We start from the raw sequence: 23,292 nt of genomic DNA, 5'->3' as shown, positions 1-23,292 counted from the left end.
CACACAGTGAAATTTGTCCTCTGCATGAAATTTGTCCTCTGCATTTAACCCATCACCCTGCCCAGTGGGCAGCCATGACAGTGTGCAGTGTGTGGGGACGGTGCTTTGCTCAGTGGCACTTCAGTGGAACCTTGGCGGCTCGGGATTCGAACCGGCAACCTTCTGATTAAGGGGCCGCTTCCTTAACCGCTAGGCCACCACTGCCCCTAGCGACCCGGAAGCGGAGGTGAGTGGGGTCAGTGTCCAGAATAAAGGTCAGGTGACCAGGTGGGACGCTGCCCGCTCTCTGGCGAATTTAGTTCTAGGAGATGCTAGCCTTCTTCATAGAAACCTTGATCACGCTTTTTGACGACGACCTTTGCCTGCCCTCAGCCCCGAGACTGCCTGCTCCCTTTGAAACCACGATCTCTGCATGCCACCCAGAACCATGTGGCAGCGTCCGCCTGCGCCATTCAAGACGCCCCCCATCCGACCCACGCTCCTAGACCATCCTCAACCAGCCGTCTTTCTGTTCTCCCCTGCCCCGGTCCACCCCAGCCTCCTCTCCTTAATAATTTGACATATTCATGGGAGCAGGTTATCAGTCAATCATGCATCCTTAATAATTTAGTTAACAATGACATCAAAACATTGTGGTTTGAATATGTGTGTTTTTTTTATTAATGTGTAAGAAACATTCTCTTAAATGTCTGCCTATGGTAGAGTTAGCCAGCAAACCCGAACAGCTCTACAGGCCAGATGTGGCACAGCTGGACCGGGCGGGCACTGCTGGGATGCTGTCGGCTTCACAGGGTCAGTTTTGACAGCGTTTGATGTTAACGCCCTGTACTGAGCAGGAGCTCCAACATGGGTCCATTTTCACCTGGTGTCAGCAGACCATGGGTAATAAAAAAAACCCTATAGATGGGAGTGTGGCTCTCTGAGAATTTTCATTCGCTGCTCCGCACTCCTCTTCACTGTAATTGATGTATCATAGCATTAGAGCATGATGTAGGTGGGATTAGAGTGGGCAGGAGAGAATAACATCATCGCGCTACATGGAGAGTGGGACTGACCTCTCTACTTTAGCCCAGGCAAAAGAACAACAAATTATTTTTCAAAGAGGAAAAAGGGAAAAAACTGGCCATGAAAGTGATGTTTGCACCATGCACACACTGCAAATCCCACAAGCACTCTAAATGATGCCCATTGTCATTAAAATAATTCACTGATTTGTCGCGAACCCAGCAGCATAGCAGTACAGCTCCCGGGTCGGTTAAATTACACGACTGAGATGGCAGAGGCTGTAGAAATTTGACAGGCCTATCTCTGGACCACTAACATACTCATTCTCTTCTCCTGTCTGTTTCTATCACTTACTTGCTTTCACTGGACAGTGAGGTAATTTGTTGGGAATTCTAATTAACAATGGCACTGCGGGGCAAGAGAGGAGGGAGGGCAATTAGGACTTGGCCAAAGTGAAAAGCCTGATCTGCGGACATTTAGCAGGCAATTACACATGCATTAGCATAAAACAAGTCGGCCTAATGAAATAATCCTATTAAGCTCCCTTCTTTCCTTCTCTTTTGTTAGCAAGGGCAGCATCACATAGGAGAGTGAGAAAATGGAGAGCAAACACACACCAAGGTCACAGACTGGCATTGACAAAATCTTGACCATTTACATAAAAGAATTTGACAGCTATTGGAGCTGATTTAAAATTTGCATGAATTCCCCCTTGTCACCAATTTATCTTAAGTCAATTAAATGTTAAGTGTTCAACGCCTCTGAAACGGTGGCAGCATAGACGTTTCCTTAACCATCTCCTAATTGCAATATCAAAGAAAAAGATTTTAAAAACCAGTAGCTGAAGGAAATACAAATGCACCATATAAAACAATAGTTCTTTTGATAGCAGGGACACTAGATCTGTTGTGAAAGTGAAGTAACTGTCATTGTGAAAGCAGATCGGGGGTTCGAACCTTCTGATTCTGGGGGGGATCTTTCTTAACCGCTAGGCCACCACTGCCCCAAAGATTGCCGTGACCTGGATCCGAACCGGATCCGTAGAAGACAGCATATGAAGTTCTGCATATTTTTATCAACATTTATTAGTTTTAATTAGCCATTATGGTGTATTAGCTGAATGACTATATTGTTTATGTAAATCCTTTGATTTATATTTAAAAAATATATTATACTATAATCTGTCACGACTACGGACTTACGGGGGAAGGAAGCGCAGAGGTCTGACATACTGGGAAGGGGTTTTTATTATTAAATAAACAATAAACACAAATAAAGACTGGCGCGGTGGCCGAAAACGATTTAACTTAAATAAAGAACAAAAACTAACCCATAGGCGTGTGGCGATTGCCAGAACTCAAATCACAAACATACACACGGTCGCCAAATTAAGTTCACGAAAATGCCGGAGATCTGGAAGGGGCGGAAATATCCGGCATTTATACGCCGTCAGGATTGGCCACCGGTGTTGAGCACAGCTGCCGTCAATCCTGACATAATCTATTGGTAATGAGACCGGTGCAAATTAGGCCCAATGTCAAATAGACCAACTATCCAGTTACTAAACATCTCTTATGGGGTGTGAAGAGGAACTCACACATTTAGCCCATTTGTTCTATAGATCGGTGGTTTTGAAAGTGAAGTGATTATCATGGTGATGCACAGCAAGCACAGCACAAAAAGTGTGCTCTGCATTTAACCCATCACCCTTAGTGAGCAGTGGGCAGTCATGAACGGTGACTGTGCCTTGCTGTGTGGGGACAGTACCTTGCTCAAGGGGACCTCAGTGGCACCTTGACAGTTCAGAATTTGAACACACAACCTTTCGATTATGAGCTGCTTCTTTACCCTACACAACCACTACCCCCACAAATACAGCCCTCATTGCCACATTGCCATTTGTTCTGATCTTGCTTCTTCGCATTACATGCTAATGCATCCTTGTGCAGCATTGGACTGAGCCTATCGGATCATGGTTTGGCCTGTGGGAAACGAGTCATACCTGTAATTAAAGCAAATTGCTGTTTCTTTAAGTGCTTAAAACATGGGTCAGTGCATTATGCCTGACTAGTCATCTCATTACTCATTTCCAGAAATGAAGTGTTTGTCAGTAATTAACCAAACAGACCTGCCTTCCCGGGGCTGTTCCACAACGATTATTCTCCCTATGAGATGCACAGGGCTACTGGCGTGTGCAGGCATGTGTTTGTGCGTGTGATTAAATGATGAGGATAGCTGGTGAATGTAATTAACCCAAACTCTTTACTGTAAGCTTTAGGTTTTGGATAAACACTTTTCATATATGTGCGCCATTAAATCTGGCATCTTGCTCTGGACTCGTTTCATTGCTTTTGCAAGTGCTGTTAGTTTGTGGTTGAGAGACCACCAGGAGCATCAAATGGAAATGAGCTATGCTTTTGGGGACTTCACCATTGGTTTTATTATGCCAAGTGAGCACAGTGAATCATGGATAAAGCAATTACAAATTGCCACTGCTCGGCTTCTCCCTCAGTTCCTTTGGTCGCATGATACCTTAACACCCAATGAGCAAAGTGACAGGAAGAAACAGCCAAAAGTTTTCCACATTTTACATTTTACATTACACCGAAAACAAAGCCCATTGTAACTGACCTGGAACATTTTTTTGGTCATTTGGTAATTTGATTAACTCTACCATATGTTAATTTGCAAGGTCGCATTAAAAAGGGATTACGGGGGAATCGTCATTATGACTATCGCCCAGTGCTTTGAACTCATTGAACATTCATGCACATGAGCTCACAAGTGACAAAACACTTGTGTTGAGCCAGGTTCCTTGACTCGGCTAATTAAAAGTCAAGCACGCATGCAGTTTCTTCCTCATAATTCTAATAATGCAGCCCATTGTGTTAGTGAAGCTGGACTGTGGCCACAAAGGGCTGGGCAGAACTTAATGTGAACGGACCAAAACTTTCTTCATTTCCACTGTTCACATCAAATTTACATTTACATTTACAGCATTTATCAGACGCCCTTATCCAGAGCGACTTACAATCAGTAGTTACAGGGACAGTCCCCCTGGAGCAACTTAGGGTTAAGTGTCTTGCTCAGGGACACAATGGTAGTAAGTGGGATTTGAACCCGGGTCTTCTGGTTCATAGGCGAGTGTGTTACCCACTAGGCTACTACCACCCAAATTACACTAGACTTGCTCTATAAAACTATTCCTCATCACTTTAGGATTTGGTGCATCATTGATTAAATTAGTTATGAATTTGTTTGTGTATAATTTGGAATAGAACACATTCATCAACAGTTCTCAGACTTTTAGAAAAAAGTGCTAAACAGTTTTTCCAAATATGGACATAACAGCAGGACCAGATCTGTTCCTTCATCCAACAATAAACAGCAATGAATCTGCAATATATACAAATTAAATATGGGTTTCCCATGTTTTATTAAATAATTCTGATTAACTATTAAATTACGCAACTTTTGCTTTTACATAGATCAGTTATGTTTGCAGACATGGTCCTCAGATGATTATAAAAGAGATGCCATTTGTAATGTTAAAAAATTTGATTACAATGACTGAATCCAGAGATAAAAAGAGGAGGAGGGAGGAGAACGTAAATTATGAGAACTTTTTACAAATAGGTTTTATGAGATTTGTATTACAAATGTTAAGTTTACATTTACATTTATAGCATTTATCGGATGCCCTTATCCAGAGCGACTTACAATCAGTAGTAACAGGGACAGCCCCCGGAGCAATTTAGGGTTAAGTATCTTGGGACAAAATGGTAGTAATGTTTATAGGCGAGTGTGTTACCCACTAGGCTGCTAGCACCCTAATAAGTAGTAGTAGTTAAGTAGTTGGGACAATACATTTTTTGGTGAATTTTGGGTTCTCTGGCAACTGGTTGGTAGTAGTCTGGTAACTTAGTGGGTAACAAAATAACCTATAAAGTCACAGGTTTAAACCTTGTTTACTACCTTCATGTCTCTTAAACTTCTTTGCACATAATGGGTGTGTTAATGGCTTAAACAAGGGGTTGAGAGAGCTGTCAATCATCAATAAGACTTTTACCATGTTAAACTTTATGAAGCATTATTAAAGATTGTGCTTTGAGTGACTTTAGAAACCAACAAAATGAGTAGTGATGTTTGTTTCTTCATGATACAGAATATCAAGAGATTCTCTCGTTTTTTTTATTATTAATTTGTTTAAAATGTGAGGATGCCTTTGACATTGTACTAGTGAACAAGCTCCATGTGCAACATCCTAATAAAGCTCTTAGTCTTAAACCACAGTTGGTCCATATCTAGCAGTTGGTAGAAGGCCTTCATGATGCGATGCAAGTGTGTGCCGACGTCAGCGCTGCAACCCACGCGCCACTGGCCTGACATTTAGTGACGTATCCCGGGCCCAGTTATGGAGGCATTCAAGGCCTCATTTCTATGCATGCCGTCCGTGTGTTTGTTTTTCAGAGACGAGAAACGCACGCTCAGCGTGCAACCGCTCTGTGATGCGATTCCGGAGACTGCAGGAGACTCAGCCAGAATTCCCCAATGGCAACAAACAAACAAACAAAAAAACACTGTCATCCATACTGTAATAAGGAAGACATTTGGTAACTTTTTTTGTGTCACCAAGAATGAGGCTTGTTTGATGTACCCACTTTCATCTTCTAACTGTATGACACAGCAGACAGCCATTCTTTCTATTATTTCTTTTTTTTTTTTTTTTTTTTGGTGGAATTGCAAAAAAAAAGGGAAAAAAAATCCATCACCCGTGTCTCTCATAGGGCCTCCTTTTGTTGAGCCAACGCTGCTATTTATATATTTATTTGTCCCCTTCTCTGGTGCTGCTTACATGGAGACAGCCGAATCCTGTCCATGCCAAATAATGTGGATAAATTATTCTGCCCCTTCTCTTCAAGGCTCAGAGGAAAACAACTAAGATCCTTTAGACGCTCAACTTGACCGCTTCAGAGTTTTGTCCTGAAACGTTATGCAGCGTCGCTTTCTAGGGACAAATCGCTGTAAAGTTTTCTTTGTGAAGTGATCTGATTTTTGTGCTTTTTTTTTATCTGTGACTTTGTTGTGTCACGGCCTTGTTTATACAAAGCTTTGGTTCTATTAGCCCGTAATCTGCACGGCTTAATGCTGTGGACTGGCAAGCTGCCGTGCGGTTCGTACGCAAACATTTCATATCAGGGCTCAGGATGCAGTTTTGACTGAATATCTTTATCTGGGACACTTTTTTTTCTTCTCTGTGTGACTTTACACATTGCGGCGCTTATAAATAGCAAATTTAACAACCTGAAGGGAACGCTTGGAGGAAGGCACCTGATCACCCAAGTAGACGATCTCTCACGCACACATACACACAGGCACAGAGAATGTGTCATGTCAGCTCAAAGGTACGAACTAAAAACACAGCCAGCTGTCAAGTGCTTCTGTCAAAATGTTGTTCCGTCAAATGGGTGAAGCGAGAAAAAAAAAAAAGCAATGTAAAAGGGGCGAGGAAAGGCGGTCGGCTCCCCCACGGAAAGTGTCATTTTGTCGTGGAGACGTCACAGCAAAGGCCCGCTGCTCTCTCCCACTCCTCTGTCCTAATAAAAGCGTAACGAGGCCCTGTTCGCTGCCGAAGGAGAGCGCGTCCGAAAGGGAAAGAAGGGGAGCGGTGGGGAGGGAAGGAAGGAGGAGGCTTGCAGGGAGAGGGGAGGGAGAGAAATGATTGGACAAAAAATGAGAGGGGAGAAGGGAGAGCCGAGGAGTGCAGGGAAAATGAAAGGACTGGGGGAAAAGAGGATAAAGGAAGGGAGGAGGATGGGAGTGGATGGAGCAGGCTTTGACACAGCGGTCTGTCAGTTGAATGTGGGGCCAGCAGGAGCTACACATCTGTTAGGGGACGAGTGCCGCTGTCCTCGCTTTCTTGTCTGCAGACGCTGGCCCGTGCACTTTGAATTCAGGACCAATCGGCGGGCGTCAGAGATCATGACACCATCCTCTCGCCTTACGCAGGTGCAGTTCGCCAGCGTTGCGTATATTGTCTGATTCATATTGCGAGCTCGATTCAGGCCTCGGTTCAATCTGATTTTGAGAGCGGTCTCAATTTGTCTGCATTTGCACTTGAGAGGGCGGCAAATTAACTGGAGTGCTTCATTCCCGTTTGCTGTGAACAATGATGACCACCAACCAACACGTTGCACCATATGAAGCACAAGGAAGATCAGAAAAATAGCCTACATTTTTTTGCATTTAATCACACTGAGGACAATGCAACTGTGTAAAAAAACACTCCTCTAAGGAAGTAGTAGTTTTATACCACCACTATGACACCATTGTGTTATATGATATCAGGCATGATAAGGAACAATCCAGGTCTAAAAGTGAGAATAGTGATATTAATTACGAGCCCAAATTTTTGCCATTCCTGTATTATAGTGTGTTGTCAGTCCCTCCAGAACTTTGTGTGAATTTGTATTGGTAATGTGCTTAGAAATTGCAATGCTTTTTGCTACATTAAATTGCAGGACTATTCAGCAGTCATTTTTATTGGCAAATGACATTCCTGATCTGTGCTTCCTGCCGATCGGTGTATGCATGTGTTGTGTGTTGTGAAGTGAGAAGCATTTTTCAGTATTTTGCAATAGCTGTTACATCTTTCCCTTTCTGTATGGAATCAAATTTGTGGCAAAATTTTGAAACAAACTGTCCTAATATCAAAAGAAAATATGACTTTTAAAGTAAGAGGTTCGAATTTTGACAACATGCATTTTTTCTTATATCTCATTCTTTTTCATGTTCGCTTGTGAGACTTACAGTTATGCTGCTCGTTTTTACAGTTTCACTGCTGGCTTTATCAGCTGCTTACATTTACATTGCCTGAGAATATGGTTGGACTTTTGCCACAATGCTCTCGTGTGGACGGGGCTTCGCCTCATTGGCCAGAGAGACGGCTCTTGTGGCATCATTAGCTTCATATTTTAGCCTGACTTGCCAAATATGAATGCTTTATGTGTTGATAAATCATAATTGCCAAGTAAGGTTAAAATATGAGGCACTCTGAAAAGAGCTGAACATCACAACACAACAACAATATGATATATTTGGAATGAGATGTGCACACGATCAACTGCACGATTAGCCGATTGTAAGAATTTATTAAATACGCTAATTATGATGCGATCCATATGATGGCTAATATCTGATGCTACTCTGCGTGTTCTTGAAGCCCATGTATCTTGCAGTGATAGAGTTCTGGGTAACGGAGCTGTCACTCAAATACCTGCTGGCCAATGAGGTGAAGCCCCGCCCACCTGAGAACATTGTGCCAAAAGTCCAAATGTATTCTAAGGCAGCGTAAATGTAAAACGGGGCGGAGCGACTGAAAGGCCTGCAGTGAAACTGTAAAAAAAAAAAAAGAGCAGCGGAACTATCAGTATCACAAGCAACAATGATAAAGAGCGAGAAGTAAGCAAAAACATGTTTTGTCAAACTTCCAACCTCTTATTTTACATTTCAATGCCGTACTGATATTAGGGAAATTTTGTTTAATAATTTTGGCACAAATCTGACAAATCTATTTCTGTAGTTTCAGATGTTTTCATCAGAATGGGTGGTACGGGGTGGTAGTAGCCTAGTGGGTAACACACTCACCAGAAGACTCAGGTTCAAATCCCGCTTACTACCATTGTGGCCCTGAGCAAGACACTTAACCCTAAGTTGCTCCATCGGTGGACTGTACCTGTAACTACTGATTGTAAGTCGCTATGAATAATGGCATCTGGTAAATGCTGTAAATGTAAATGTAGAATGGTTGTAGTAACAGGAGCTGCTGTCGACTTTTGGTTTGCAGAAAAGGTTGGAAAAAAATTGCAGGGTCCCTCAGAATTCCTGCCGGTTGGTTAAATTTGCCTTAATTGTTGCAAAACTGTGCAATCCTAGAGGGACCGGTAGGTGGTTAGCCTGGTACGGACTTGCTGTGGCAGAAATGTCTGTGCGCTGTAGGGCCTCAGTGGACTGCCTGCTTTTACTACTGGAACTGTGGTTGCCTTGCCAAGAATCGTGCGACCTTACTATCCATTTCCTCCCCCTTCTCTTTTACTTCCTCCCTTTTTTTTTCTCCGCTAAATTACAGCAAGCATCCAGCAGAGGAGAGAAGAAGAATTATTCAGTGTTCGACACAGACGCTACCCATGAGCCCATGGGGCGGCAGCCGCATCAGGGAGAAGTGTTTACTTTTGGCTGGCCTTCTCTGGACCCTGTCGCTTTGACCTTTTCTTTCCTGGCCTTTCTCTAAGAGAAAATAAAGAGCGATGATGCAGACGCTGTTTGCCATTTTAAATCTCTGCCTCTTTCCTGCTCCAGATCCATCTTTCTTCGCTCTCCTTGTAGGAAGGAAAACAGCTCTAAAACATGCTTTGCTGCTCCTGTGGCTCGTGTTAATAGGAGCGGTGACCCACAGCAGAGACGTCATTACCGGGCTCCTACCAACAGCCTCGGTGTGCGTCACAATAAGCTGGCAAAAGCACTCCGAAAAATACAGTGCGACATCTGGATGCAAAGACCAGTCTTATATCTCAAGGGCATTAGCACCCCGCATTTCTCCTCCCCTTTCCAATACAGCATTTAAAGCAGAGCCAACGATTCTGCACTGCCGGAGAGTTCAATCATGGCGCTCACATGGAGTGCTTGGCAAAACAGACCACTCAAGCACAGTCGCAGGGAGCAAATTGGTCTCTCCAGTAACAAGTAGGGACTTCTTTGTAAGTTCTGTAGCAGAACTTGAATCTTTGACTCGCAGTAGTCCACCGACTTTGGTCACGGACAGTGACGTTTGGAACATGCACTCACACACTGGCGCACGCCCTCCTCCACTGTACCCCGTTGCGGCAGAGAGGCCGTTCGGCAACGGCTTGACTGTGCGCAGTGCAGGAGTGGGCCGATGTTGGGTGTTTGAGGAGGGCGATGGACGATAATTACAGTCTGGAGGGGCCGTGATTAGCGCATGGCTCAGGAGCCTCAGCCGACACACACGGACAAAACAGCTGCTCAACTTGGTCCCGGTCTGCCTGCACTTTAACACTTCACTGACGCCACACACTCTGAAGCTCCAAATCAAGACACATCACTTGCTACCGGTGTAATGCCGCTGTTTGTAGCATTTTGCAAACATTACTGCTTTATTCTATGTCAATGGACTGCTGTTAAAATGCATTCTCATTGTTACTGTCAGTTCAATCTTTTTTCACAAGAAAAACTAGTTTTGTTGACTTGCAGTATTTCGGATTGTGGCCAAATAAGAAGAAAAGGGTTTCAGCAACTTTTCCATCTAGCTTCTCATTTTAACTAGCGCTATGAGGTAGTGCTAGTTCTCTCGTACACCAGATCCTCATATGCACCATATGCAATCTCATATACACCATTCTCGGACATTATATACCGAGGGTTTGTGCAGAACTGTCTTGTGCGGTCTTGCTAACCCCTCTGACATTTACAAAGCTATTACACACTACTTATATGATCAAAGTCCTTGCACCGTCCCAACGCAATTGGAATGTCACGATGTGCTAACAACTCCATTAGGCCAATTCATTACAGCAGACACTGATAGATATGTGTATATCTTTAAAATGATACATTGCATCCCATGGCTCTCTGTACCTCTTTAGATCACATTTTAGTACACACAGTTACACATCTAGCTCTCTTAACATTTAATTTGCACAGCGGGGCATTTCTTCAAATCAATTTTTTCCCCACGGACAGCTCGAGTGTTTGTTTATGTACTTCTGTGCCTTGTTATAAATCTTCACACGACCCCATTCCATCCATATTTTTCATTTAGGGCATTGCCTCACCTCTTATCTCGCTGCGTGTTTATGCATTGGCTTATGTGTGGATATGTGGATTGCATCTGCTTCATATTCAGGTTGCACTGCTTATGCATTTTTCACCAAATACCACCCTCCCCCTACCAATTCTATATGATGTTGTTGCGCCTCCAGTTAAAAAATACAACATTTACAAGGTAGATTTATTTATTTTTGCGACTTTCCCTCTTAAACCTAGATTCTCCTCATGTTAGACGAGGCCCCGTTATCTGTACAGTCCAGGCGGCCATTTTGTGAGGCAGCCACTTGGGCTAAAACTTGATTTGCCGTGATTATTCATGAGGGCCGCCGTGATTGCTTGTGTGGTAATAGAGTGTCCCTCAGAGGCCACGTCCTCCAGTCATCATGCTGTCAGTCAGGGCCACGTCGCCGATGGGACTTCTGCTTGGACCAGAAACGGCATTTTACTTCTTCACTGCAGTGATGGGCTGCGGTCATCAGCTGTACGCAAAAATGCAATATCTGCAAGGGAGCAGAGGTGATCCACTCAATGCATTGCTGCACAATCAATCACATATTAATACAAATAATTTTGCCTAAGGGAATTAATTATGTAAGTTTTTTCCCTTGTGATTAACAGCGTTGGCATTCTGTACTAATGTGTTTGAAATGTTTTTTTTTTTTTTTTTGGGGGGGGGGGTTGTCCCCCATATAGATTGTTGGCAACTACAGTATAAGCGCAGCCCTACATAGTAAGCTTGAGTCTTGTTCATTAGTATAGGGTCTAAGGTGTTAATTAGGATTTGCATAAATTAACAGATAAAACAGGAAACCTTCTTTTACCCTTTTGAATGCTGTGTGTCAAAAACAAGCACATCCCCAGAAACATTAATTATTGCAGCGATTTTATGTTGTCACTGAGCAGTAAATAAATCATGCGACTCTAAAGTCTCTCTCAAATCATACATCTTCAGTTGTGGTTTCTAAACTCTGCCCAGCGCTCCATATAATAGTCTTTGAAAAGCGGCTTTCACCTTACCACCAAGCGTTACTGCATTCTTGTTTCTGAATCGTATAAGCCATTCGCACACAGCACCACCTTGTTTGTTTTAATTACTTCACGGCTTTGGGCCATACATACATAAATATTTCTCAATATTTTCCAGTTCCCCTGTGAATCCCCAGTCAGACGATAAAGTTTCCCTCTGACCAATTGGCAAAAAAAAGTAAAAAAAAAAACAGAATAAAAAAAAAAACCAATGACAACACATAGCTGGTGGCGTAAACAAGTAGAGGCTATTATCTGCAGTGTTCTGGCTTCCCGGGCTAATCCTTGGAAAATCCCCAGAAAACCAACGAGCCTTGCTTGTTTGCATTTCCTGGGCAAATTGTGAGGGAAAGTGACCACGGTTGGATAAAAGTCAGAGGGTGGGCATGTAGTCCTTTGGCTCAGACCGATTTTGGGAACAGCCACATCGCCGATGGAGCCATATCCAACATTAGGCCTCCAGAGGGAATCAGTCCTGAACGCAGCTCAACCCAGTTCCTTTATTTGTATCCTAAGCAAGATATAGAGAACATGCTATTTAGATTTTTAAAATATATTGAATGTGTTTCTGTTAAAAATACACAAAAATATATATTATAATTATACATTTATTTTTGCATTAGTGCTTTTGTATCTGGATTTTTTTACATTTAAATATTCAAACACATTTGTCTTGAAGTGGTATATATATATATATAGTCTGACTGAGTTGTTTTTCATAATCTTAATGTGAATTGATGTGATTTTTATTTTATTTGTTACAATGCTATTGTGTATCCCATCTCTTTTGCCTCTTATTGTATTTATTTTGCATACAAACTGTGTTCATAAATGGGCTTAATGACTAGATAATTTTTCTTATGTTACATTCATTTTAACAGGACTATGGCACTAATAAAGACCAAAAAAAATTATGTTATTTTTCACTCACCGGCATACATTTTGAATGGCTGGGGCAGGGGCCGGCGCAGAAAGCACTAGGGTCAAACCAGGTTGGCTTTCACACTGCAGAGATGGGGAGACAGAGGGAGAGGCAGAGGTATGGAGGTACTGGCTGCTTTATCCTGTGGGATTGGGGTGTGCGAGATGAAAGGGAAGCTTTGTAATGTAACTGCATCTTCTGAAGTAGCTGGTGGAGTTTCCCCCTCACTTAATCTAGGCTCATGCAAGAGAGAGAGAGCTCGAACAGGGGGGAGAGAATGGAAGGCAAAGCTGTTCTCATCAAACAGATAGCCCCAATCATAGCAACAGTGTTGTCGAGCCAGCAGCTTTGTGGATTTTGCTCCCGAGATTTAACTTCGGGAATGTGGGTAACCTGTTACACGCATGCATGTAGACTGTGTTGTGCATCAAAACGTACTCTCGCTCATTGGCAGTGTTTTTGCAGGCCACTGTTTTCCTTCTCTGAATTTACAGCATCTGAAATAATTGAATATAATGCCTCTGAAGGTCTTTTCATTGCTAAACTAGGTATCTGCCATCACACTGTATTTGCTAAACAGCATAGGAACAGAACAACCATTCCCGTTAGCTTCACTCTTAATTCTATTCTCTGTCATATGAATAATTCACGTTCGCTCAGTTTTTTTCTCCCGTCCTACATGGTCTGAATTCATTCAACTCCCACCCAAATCTAAAGCGTACCCTTTTTACACCCTGATCAAATGTAATTGTCAAGATGCAGCATTGGAAATGGTGAGATCAAAGGGCTGCGATCATGGCCTACAGTAGTTTATGCAGTCGGGCCCATTCTAAACACGAGCGCTCTTCCCGCTCATTGCATGTGAGGGTAGGTGCTGCTTTGCAACAGGAGGGAAGCAGAGATGAAAATTGCCCCCAATTAAATTAGATTATCTCAAATGGATGTTGCTTTGATTTGAAGTAGAACATTTATGGGCCACTAATGAGAATATGGTTTCATCATTCAAGGGCAGTGCATTGATGAAGCACACAAACCACACAACAATTACAACAAACAGCCAAGTTAAGATATATCTCCACTAAATGTAGAAAGCCAAATTGATGTCCTCCCTTGCAACTTTCACTTGAGTAAATTTGCTTTCAAATGTATTTAAGTATCAAAAGTAAAAAGTACTGTGATTTATTATCCTCTTATTCCTTTACATTTCCTTTTCTATTTTCATTTACATATCCAGAGACTTCAAGATGTCCATCATTGTAATAATTATGGCTGTAATGCTCCATTTTATTTTTTGTAACAGGACTTTTGTGTAGTCAACTCGTTTTAGGTGAAGGGACTGTAATGTCACACACACTTGGCACAACCGTTTTTAATAAACTGTTTTTAAATTAGTTTCACTGCAACGCTAATAGGAACCAGTATTTGCCTACATTTGAAAGAAAGGACATAAGTCAGTCTCTACTGCATATGTGTACATATGTCTGCATGCTTATTAGGTTTGACCTATTAATTTCTAACCACTCACAATTTTTTGATTTTGATGGAATTCAAAAAGTGTCCCTAAATGTACATACATTGGTAGTAGAAAAAATACATGTACTTTGTTACTGTCTATTACGGTGTAATTGTTAAAATATTTTTGCTATGAGTATCAGTCCAGACCAGGCCATTGACACATGAAATTAAGCAATAATATATATTGCAGAAACAAAAATAAAAGCTGCATGAGCACAAAATGACAAAGAAGGCATGGTTTTTAAGGGGCTACATAAGACATAACAATTATAGGTCCCCTATTATGAATTTATTTTTGCTTTTATATTGGTCTTGTCCCCTAATACTGTATCTGAAGTCTCTTTCCGAAATTCAGCTGTGGTGTACAATTACAGACACTTTTAGGCAATCCCACAGTGAGATTTCCAGAGGACGCACTGTTTCCATGTTTGTCGTTTCAAATACAAATGAGGAGGAAAGTGGCCTATAGATGTGAGCGGGCATTTGTGGAAATGGCACAAACAGGCACAAAGAGGAAGTTGTGTTGCCGTTTTTAATCAATCCACTGGTTCTTTCGTTTCACGTGACGAAACTGTGAAAATACATTTTATGACATTTTACATCCAGTCATCAAGCAACTGCAATTCTTCACTTGCCATGATGGTTGGTTTCAAGCCATGATTTTTTTAGGGGAGGGGTGGGATATTATCTGGGTGGACAATAGCATGAGAAAATGTAACCTTTCCCCTTATAATTGACGATCTCTGAGAGGTAAAGCAGAATGACCAAAGCACTCTTAATACATATCACCATTTCTAGCTAATGCAAAACCATAGACAGGCTAGTGAAATTTATATTAATGTTAAATAATCTCAGAAAGTGAAATCGTCATATTAGGGGACCAATATAGGGGACCATTTAACACTGATGATGTTTGCTAATATCACATCTCCTAGATTTGCAACTACAGACTAGAGCTTGCAAGTTATCTGTATCTTGTAGAGGAGAATCTACTGTAAATACCCACCCAGCCCTGTTTGATTGATATACAACTATTTCTGACATCCATAATAATGTTTATTATGGGAAAAGTACATAGGCATGATTGAAGGTTCTCACACCCTTGAGACATTTGATTATTCCATGCAGTTAATGTATGTCAGTTACACAGTTACAGAATCATATGAGTTGAAGGGTTCAGCAGGTACTATACATGAATGGTATCTATAGAACCACACAATGATAACATTTTGATTTCTGTGTAAAAAAAAAATAGTTCTGCTCATGATACAGCTGTTGATGTTGTTGCTAAGCAATGCCATTCAGTAGGCAGGCAGGTGGGTAGCGGATACATGGCGACCAGTAAATCATGGTAATTATATATATAAAAAAACTATTCAGTCAGAGTAACGATATGTTGATAAGGAGATTCATGAAAGTCAACTGATAACTAGATATCTAAACTATCTAAATATCTACATATATGTGTGTGTGTGTGTGTGTGTGTGTATAGTTTGAATGGACCATTCTTTTAAAGTATTTTCAAATTGTCTCACTGATGAAAGAAGCCATATCAGAATGTAAGAATATGTCCATCTCTACCCCTTCATTTGTCTCTTGGAAACATGCTGGATGACCCCGGTGACCCCACCAGGCCCCTCTCAAGCCCTCATTCAGGAATCCGAGCAGAAATGTCATTAAGCTTTTTTAAGTGCAAGGCGAGTCATGATGAAATCAGGGCCGCTGAACTGTGCTCTTAGCCGTGCTCCTGTGAAAAATAACTAAGAAGAGCTACTTTTCTTCTGCTCCCATCCTCCCTGCCACCCTCCCTTTTGTCTAGCTCATCTAATGCAATTGAAATCGGCCTGAGGAGATTGGAGAGAGATTGAACTTGCGCCCGTCAGTGCACCCCTCGTCCCTTTGATCAGAGGTGTTAGCCAGTTAGCCAGCCCTCGGATCGCCTTGGCAGCGCAGCCAGCAGGCAGTCATACTTGAATAAGCAGTATAGCAGTCAGAACTTTACTGTGTGACTTGCTCAATGGCCTCATTGCCGCCATTTGGAGGAGAACATTAATATCGTAACAGCCAAGCTGGAAGAAAGTCTCTCTGTGCAGCTATCTCCGTCCCTTAACTGATATACAAGTGTGTTTCCGTCAGCGTGCGCGCGCGTGTGTGTGTGTGTTTAAGTGTGCATATGTGTGGTGCGGGGCGCGCGTCTTCGGCAGAGGCAGATTGCATCTCCCGCAGAAGATTAGATTGCCCATCGACAGCTTATGGGAGCAGGGCTTTCGGGAGCTGAATGGATGAAGCAGTGGGGAAGGATGTCGATTGCTCCTCATCTGTCCTTGCTCGCCCCCGCCAGCCCACGTCGGCCCCTCACCAATCTCCCGTGACCTTTTTTCATTTTGCATATAAGATACAATTACTGCTCCAGTCGACTCGCGTCTCGTCCCGCCAGATCTCCGCGCCGGTGACAACCGTTGCGGTTGTCAATGGAGAGGTAATCAGGTTGGCGCGGCCCGCTTTCCGCCCACACGGAGGGCTTCCTACCCGGCGCCAGCGGAGCGTTGATTAGTCGCCACTACAGGTGAACAGTGCGTAGGCCAACCCCACCCGGGCTTCTACAACTGCGGGAGGGTTGATGGAGGGTTGCGGTAAAGCACACGCGGGAGTGCGATTATCTATTTATGTGCATCCATATGTCAACCATGAGGTTGCGTGGAGTGTGATGTGTGGGTGTGCTCAGGTTTTATGGCAAGCTATGCTATCACCAAGGGCGGAGGATATGGGAAAAGAAGGGCGGGGTGGGGGGAGACGCTGGCCAGCCATCGATCGGCAAGTCAACCCCCGGACCCCAACGGTAGTTAAGCGCTAATCCCCCTCATTAGATTCCCTTCACAATGAAATTAGAAAAAAAGGAGCGGCTTTTTCCACAGCAGCGTTATGTAAATTCCAAACAAAATGCAATGTTGTTCATTGTTTGAGCTGAATACAGGGAGATGAATGCAGAAGGGTATAAATGAAGGGGACAGAATGGAGGTGGAAGTGAGGACTTTTCCTCTGAGAAGAGAAGGTCACACCTGCCAACCATGACAAAAGCAGCCCAACTGCATGGACAGCATGAAAAGATTGTGTATTTTAACAGTTTACTCCTGTGCGTTGGTTGCTAATGTACTTAACACCATAGCATCTCCAAAAAGAAATGGAATAGTTAAAGTGGGGCGTTATTGCACGGAGGAGCTGTTTAGCAGCTCTTATTTTCTTCAGTTCAGCTTTGTACATGAAATTCATGTTCAGCAGAGAATCTAATGAAACTAAGGGTATGCATGACATAGTTACCAACAAGTTCAGTTTTGGTAAGTAGGTTGGCATGGGAATATATTCCACAAAATGAGCCAAAAGATAGAGAACCCACCATCTGTCTGTGATGCAGTCAAGCTCACGTCAAGCACGGCATAGTACAGGTTGTCTCGGGTTTAAAGAGCATGGAAATGTATGAAAGTGGACGCCTCAGCGCTTGGAAGATCACACTACTTTCTGGATGGATTTCGCGGCTTGGATCTTCTGCTGATGTAGTCCCCGCTGAATAAATATGAGTGGAATAACGAGAGGAGAGGAGCTCCTACCCTCTCTTCTTCACATTTGCCTGCATGCAGTTCAGCTTTGCGGATTCAAGTTCAATTACTTCATACCCTGCAGCTCTCTATTTTCCTTTTTTAAAAAGTGTTTTTTTTTCTCCACTATTCTTCCTCTATCTTCTTCTCTTTCTCCTCCCTCATCCTCTTTCCTTCCTCTGCGCCTACGCTCAGAAGCACAATTTATTTTCCTCATCATTAGGGGCCTGGGCGTTTTCACCATTTGACACGTCCATCATCTGCAGTGAACCGCAGCAAACCTTTCCTGAAGATGAACGTGGGTCGCTGCACTTCACCTTCAAAAGAGGGGAAAAAAAATCCAACACAGAGAGAGGGAGGAAAAACACAGTGGCAAACCAGACTGCCTCTTCATCCTCCATCTCCGCGTCCTCCTAACCGGCAAACAAGAGCGAGGGCAGCAAACCTTCCGACACTTAGATGAGCGATGGAGAGTGGCCAGAGGCAACTTTTCTTTTTCTTTTATTTTTATATATTTCTTAAACCCTGCCAAAAACAGATAACCAATGACTCAGCGCTTTTAAAACTCTCCATCCTCAAACTTCGGCCTGCATCATTTCGCCCTCCAATGTTCTGCGTTTTCCTTTTTGGACGATGCCGAAGATTCCTGTCATCCATTAAAAAGGGAGAGCAGGAGGTTGGGAATGCAGGACCAGGGCGATGCTGCAGAAGGAAGCTATCATTGCCAAAGCTTAATGTTCAGCCTTTATTCCTCCTTTTTAAGACACAGATAAAAACACTTTTATGAATGTTCTCCATTGAGATAAATGGGTTGACACATTTCAAGGTTTTTCTTTTTTTTTCACTGTCTTAAAAGTGCAAATTGAGGCAGTGGTCGGGGAAAAAAGCTCTTTAAAGCGCCGATGGAGGACAGGAGCTGCCGTAACTTGCCCATCTGCTCCTCCGGGAGGGAATGGAAGAACAACACACCCATAAAATGGCTGCCGTTAATAAGATTAAGAGAGCTGTTTTCGTGCTTTGTTGTCTTTTTCACCACTCTGTCGCTCTCGCTCTTTATTGCTCTCTTTTCTGCCTTGTTAAAGGCCAGAATGGGTGCAGATAGGGCCCAATTGTGTGTGTGTTTTCCTTCTACTCTTCAGTGTTTGAAACTCCAGCATCTCGAGCCAAGTACCAAACCCCATTTTCTCTTGTGGGGCAGCAGTTAGTAAGGTAGCGGACGCGTATTCGGAAGGTTGCCGGTTCGAATCCCCAAACCACCGAGAAGCAACTGGGCAGAGCACCGTCCCCACACACTGCTCCCCGGGCGCCTGTCATGGCTGCCCACTGCTCACCAAGGGTGATGGTTAAAAGCAGAGGACACATTTTGTTGTGTCACGGTGTGCTGCGCTGCAGTGTTTCACAATGACAATCGCTTTGACTTTTTTCACTTTTCATCTCTGTGGTACCGTCGCCTCTTTCTTTTTCTTTCTTCCTCCCCATGATATGTTCCCACTCTCCTTGTCACCTCAAACAGTCTTTCATAACATTTGTGCTCGGCCGAGATCCAGAATCAAATCAGGCCCATTTTGTCCTTTTCGCTCAGGCACCTCTCCCCAAATTACCCTTTCCCTGTCCCTGCCCCCAACCCCCCTTTCTCTCTCTCACTCTCACTCACACTCACTCACACACACACACATGTACACACACACATTTTCAAAGGCATCAAGAACCCAAGCATCCACAGTCTTCCCTCGCTGGTCATGGGGGACACCGGAGACATCATTTTGGGTAAGAGTGGGGGTGGCCACGTCTCTCTCCTCTCTTTTTCTTTTTTCTTTTTCACAAAGACTCATCCATTCCTTTCCTCGGGGGGCAGCCAGCATGGTGAATGTGAGGCCGTCTGTAGGAGATGCTATTTTAATCTTAGCAAGACACATTTAAAGACCACCCATGCCCACCCAGATTACTTCATAATGCATAGCTCTGTAGTGACTGCAATAACTCACTTGACCTCATAAAAATACAATCACGTTATGCAATTTACACTTTACTAAATGCATCGTAATGCATTCGTTTGGCCTTACAATGTTGTTCAAATAGTAATTCATACATTTCCATTCAAGAAATATGTACATCACAAAAGGTACAGGATGTCCAGAGAACCTAATCCATAAAGGGCCATAATATTTATAGAACCCCTATAATTGGCTTATTATTATTGGCTACCTTCAACTAAATATTTCCAATTCTCATTCTTTGTATGTCTTGGTTAGAAAATACCCGTTGCCTCACATTTGTTTAGACATTGTAAGACACCGCTACATTTCTACTTGATGTTTAATTGCCTGCTTCTCCCAGTTGCTCTAAAGGAAGTCATTAAAAGTCATTACTGTGAAAACCTGCAGGCACCTGACCTGCCTTGTGCTCAGCCATGAACTCAGCTGATTTCATGGAGGAAAGAGCTCCTTGCCCTGTCCCTGTCCTGTCTCCTGCGAGGGCTGTGAATGGAGGAAGTGGAGGGCTGTGATTCATGAGGTGTGGCCTTGTTGCCTTCATCCGGCATTCACGACCTCATGATCTATGGCTGCTGTCTGACCATACCCCACCCCGCTCTCTCTCTTTCTCAGTTGCTCTCTCTCTTTCTTTCTCTCTCTTGCTCTCTCTATCACCATGCCTCTGAAAGCTTTTGAGCACTTTATTGTGTCGCAGGGTTTGGATAAGGATACAGAGAGAGAGCGTCGTAAATCACTCAAATGCCACCCCACCTCGCCAACCTCCCGCCAAATCCCCATTTTCTCCTGTGACCTTGACTGCAGATGCACCTGTTTGAATCTGCTTCTGGCCTCTTTATTCCATGCAGTGTGTGTGTGTGTGTGTGCGTATTAGGGGAGGTTGCAGGGTAGCATGGAGCATGAGGGATGGTTGAGGTGCCGGTGTTGCTGAGAAGACAGACAGACTAAGGAACGGGGGAGGGAGGGAGACTTGAAGAAGAGGATGGTGAAGGTTCCGGGGTCTTTTCTGTGATACTATTATTGTTCTCTGCATGGTGCTGTGGGTCTGAGCAGCGTTTCCTGCTCTTTGATGGGCTTCCTGGTCCTTTTGACTGAAGTTGACAGCAGAAACAAAGAAGGAAACTGCATGTATGCATGTGTGTGTGTGTGTGTGTGTGTGTGTGTGTGCATGTAAAAAAGTCATTAAGAGAAAATATTTCCATATAACTGAGGAAGAGTCCGATTTAAAGTGTGAGCATGTGTGTATAAGAGAAAGTGTGTGATAAATGACATGAATGTGATGGACAACATGTCAGATAGAGTGAAACATTGAGAGACTACGTGCATGACAGATGTTACTGCATGCGTGTGTGACAGCGAGACAGATATAGTGTGTGTGTGTGTGTCTACTTGAGGTCAGACATGAAGTGCTCAGATTAATAAGTACAGATTTCAATTCATCATATGTGTGTGATCAATTTAAATAAGATAGATTATATATATTGCTAAACATTTTTCTATTTTTAGGATTGTGTTTACTCATCGTTTTAAGATTTATTATAGTTTTTTAGTCCAGGAGTGTAAAAAGTTACATTTCACTGCACTGATATACCAATATGACTTTGCATGTAACAAAGAATCCTCTTGAATCGGAAAAAATGAGCAAGAGTGTGTCAGCCAAAGAACCGGTGAGTATGAGAGCGATAACGACAGAGAAAGACAGTGTGCATGCAGAGAGTGCATGAAAGAAGATAAAGAATTTGTATGAAAGAGTGTGTGTTGGAGTGAAACACACACCCGTCCTGACACCAGGTGACTGGTTGCTCTTCCCTGGAGATGCCTTAAAGAGCCACAGCAGGCCAAACGCGTTCCATCTGATAGATCGTCCTCATCTAATTGTCTTATTATAGTCCTGCCTCGGACACTAGCGGCTAATACAAATGGCTTATGGAAACAGAGCTGATTGGTTTTGGGGGTGCAGGCAGCATCCTGGAGAATTTGGCTGACCTTGTTCAGAGGTTTCTTAATTAAATAGACTAGAAAACCGTCCGGTATGTTCTGTATTGATGATTGACTGCAGGGTGACAAGGGAAGTTTCTCCCACATCATACCTGTCATCGCAAACTTCTTTATGTTAGACCCATACAGATTTTTTACTCTGTGCCCTCTTTGGGCATTTTTGTCATTTTTTCATTTTTTTTATTTGCCGATAATTAATGTTTTTAATCCAGTGTCATCCATACTCCGGCACTCTTCGTGGTCAAAAATGTACACACACAATATCTGCACTAAAATCCTTATACATCACATTTTTTTCTTAAACCACTTAGCCAGCCCAAAATGATCAAACATTCAATAGTTTTTGGTATTTTAAGTAAACTTGCTCTTTTTTCTTTTCCCTGTCCTGATCTCCCATGGGGCCAGAGGCAGCTGCCACTGCAGATCAAACCTGAACCTTTCTGCCTGCTCAGCGGTGGACATTGGGAAGGAAAAGCGAAGCGGAGAATCAGGGCCACTCTAATAGGCCTGTCCGGGGTTTTATAAAGAGTGAAAAGCCCAGTGTTGCCAATAATACCCCTGTGCCAAAAAAGGCTGGTTTAAAAAAAAAAAGTACACCAACAAAAACAATAAAAGCTCCTTGTGCGGATAAGAGATGTACAGTGTAAAAAAATTTGAAGGCAGAATAGAAATGGCAACTTATAGGTGCCATCAGCAGAATTTCTTTGAAACCAGGCAGAATGAAGACAAGAAGCCTCTGCTGTCTTCAGCAAGACTGGCCAATTAAGGAGGCCGAGCCTCTGAGGCCAAGCTTGTGTGTCCAAAGGCTAATTTTAGAGAGAGAGATGAAGGAAAGAGGGAAGCAAGAAAAAAGAATAATGCTAGACAGAGAGATAGATTGTCCCCTGATATTAAATAGGATGCAAGAATATTTTGGAGACATAATACTTTTTTTTTGCCATTCATCTGGTACTGGTCCACTATAATTGAACCCTTAAAAAGTTTAATAAGATGGAACAAAGGCAAACCAGTCCAGTGCTTTAAAATGAGACGCGTCTACTACTTGTTTTGATGCAACCAGTGACCTATACATACTGTGTGGTCTTCTGGTTACTAGGCATGTGTGTTACCCACTAGTCTACTTCCACCCCGCTCTCCACTATTCACAACTTTGACTATTCCTAGAGGACCACGCGTTGGCATGGGATGTAGTGTTCTGGCCTCACACCTGTAACGTCATGTGGACCTGGCTTTGTGTGTGTGGAGTCTGCACACTTTCCCTGTGTTGCTGCAGGTCTCCTAAAGGTTCTTTGGTTTTCTCCCCCCAATCAAAGGCATGCACACTGAGTGGATTGGTGACTCTAAAGGTGTGGCCCTGGGTGAGTCCATGTCCTGCACCCAATTATGTATAGTGAGT

General features: G+C 43.1%; 1 protein-coding gene across 3 annotated transcripts in view; it reads left to right on the top strand.

Annotated features, from left to right (window-relative positions):
• Positions 1-23,292, top strand: part of sgcz (sarcoglycan zeta) — a 185,065-nt gene that overhangs the window by 22,159 nt on the left and 139,614 nt on the right. The window contains exon 1 of one of the 3 annotated variants that reach the window (XM_028975814.1): positions 6,947-7,014. The exons of the other annotated variants lie outside the window; for them this stretch is intronic. Coding sequence (XP_028831647.1) covers positions 6,988-7,014 — 27 coding nt within the window. The 5' untranslated portion in view covers positions 6,947-6,987. Of the gene's footprint in view, positions 1-6,946; positions 7,015-23,292 lie in introns of those variants that run through there. 3 annotated transcript variants of the gene reach the window in all.

Source organism: Denticeps clupeoides, chromosome 4, assembly GCF_900700375.1.
Source record: "Denticeps clupeoides chromosome 4, fDenClu1.1, whole genome shotgun sequence".
Classification (NCBI taxonomy): Eukaryota; Metazoa; Chordata; class Actinopteri; order Clupeiformes; family Denticipitidae; genus Denticeps; species Denticeps clupeoides.
The sequence above is the reverse complement of the archived record's forward strand: the minus strand, read 5'-3'. Positions and strand labels throughout refer to the sequence as shown.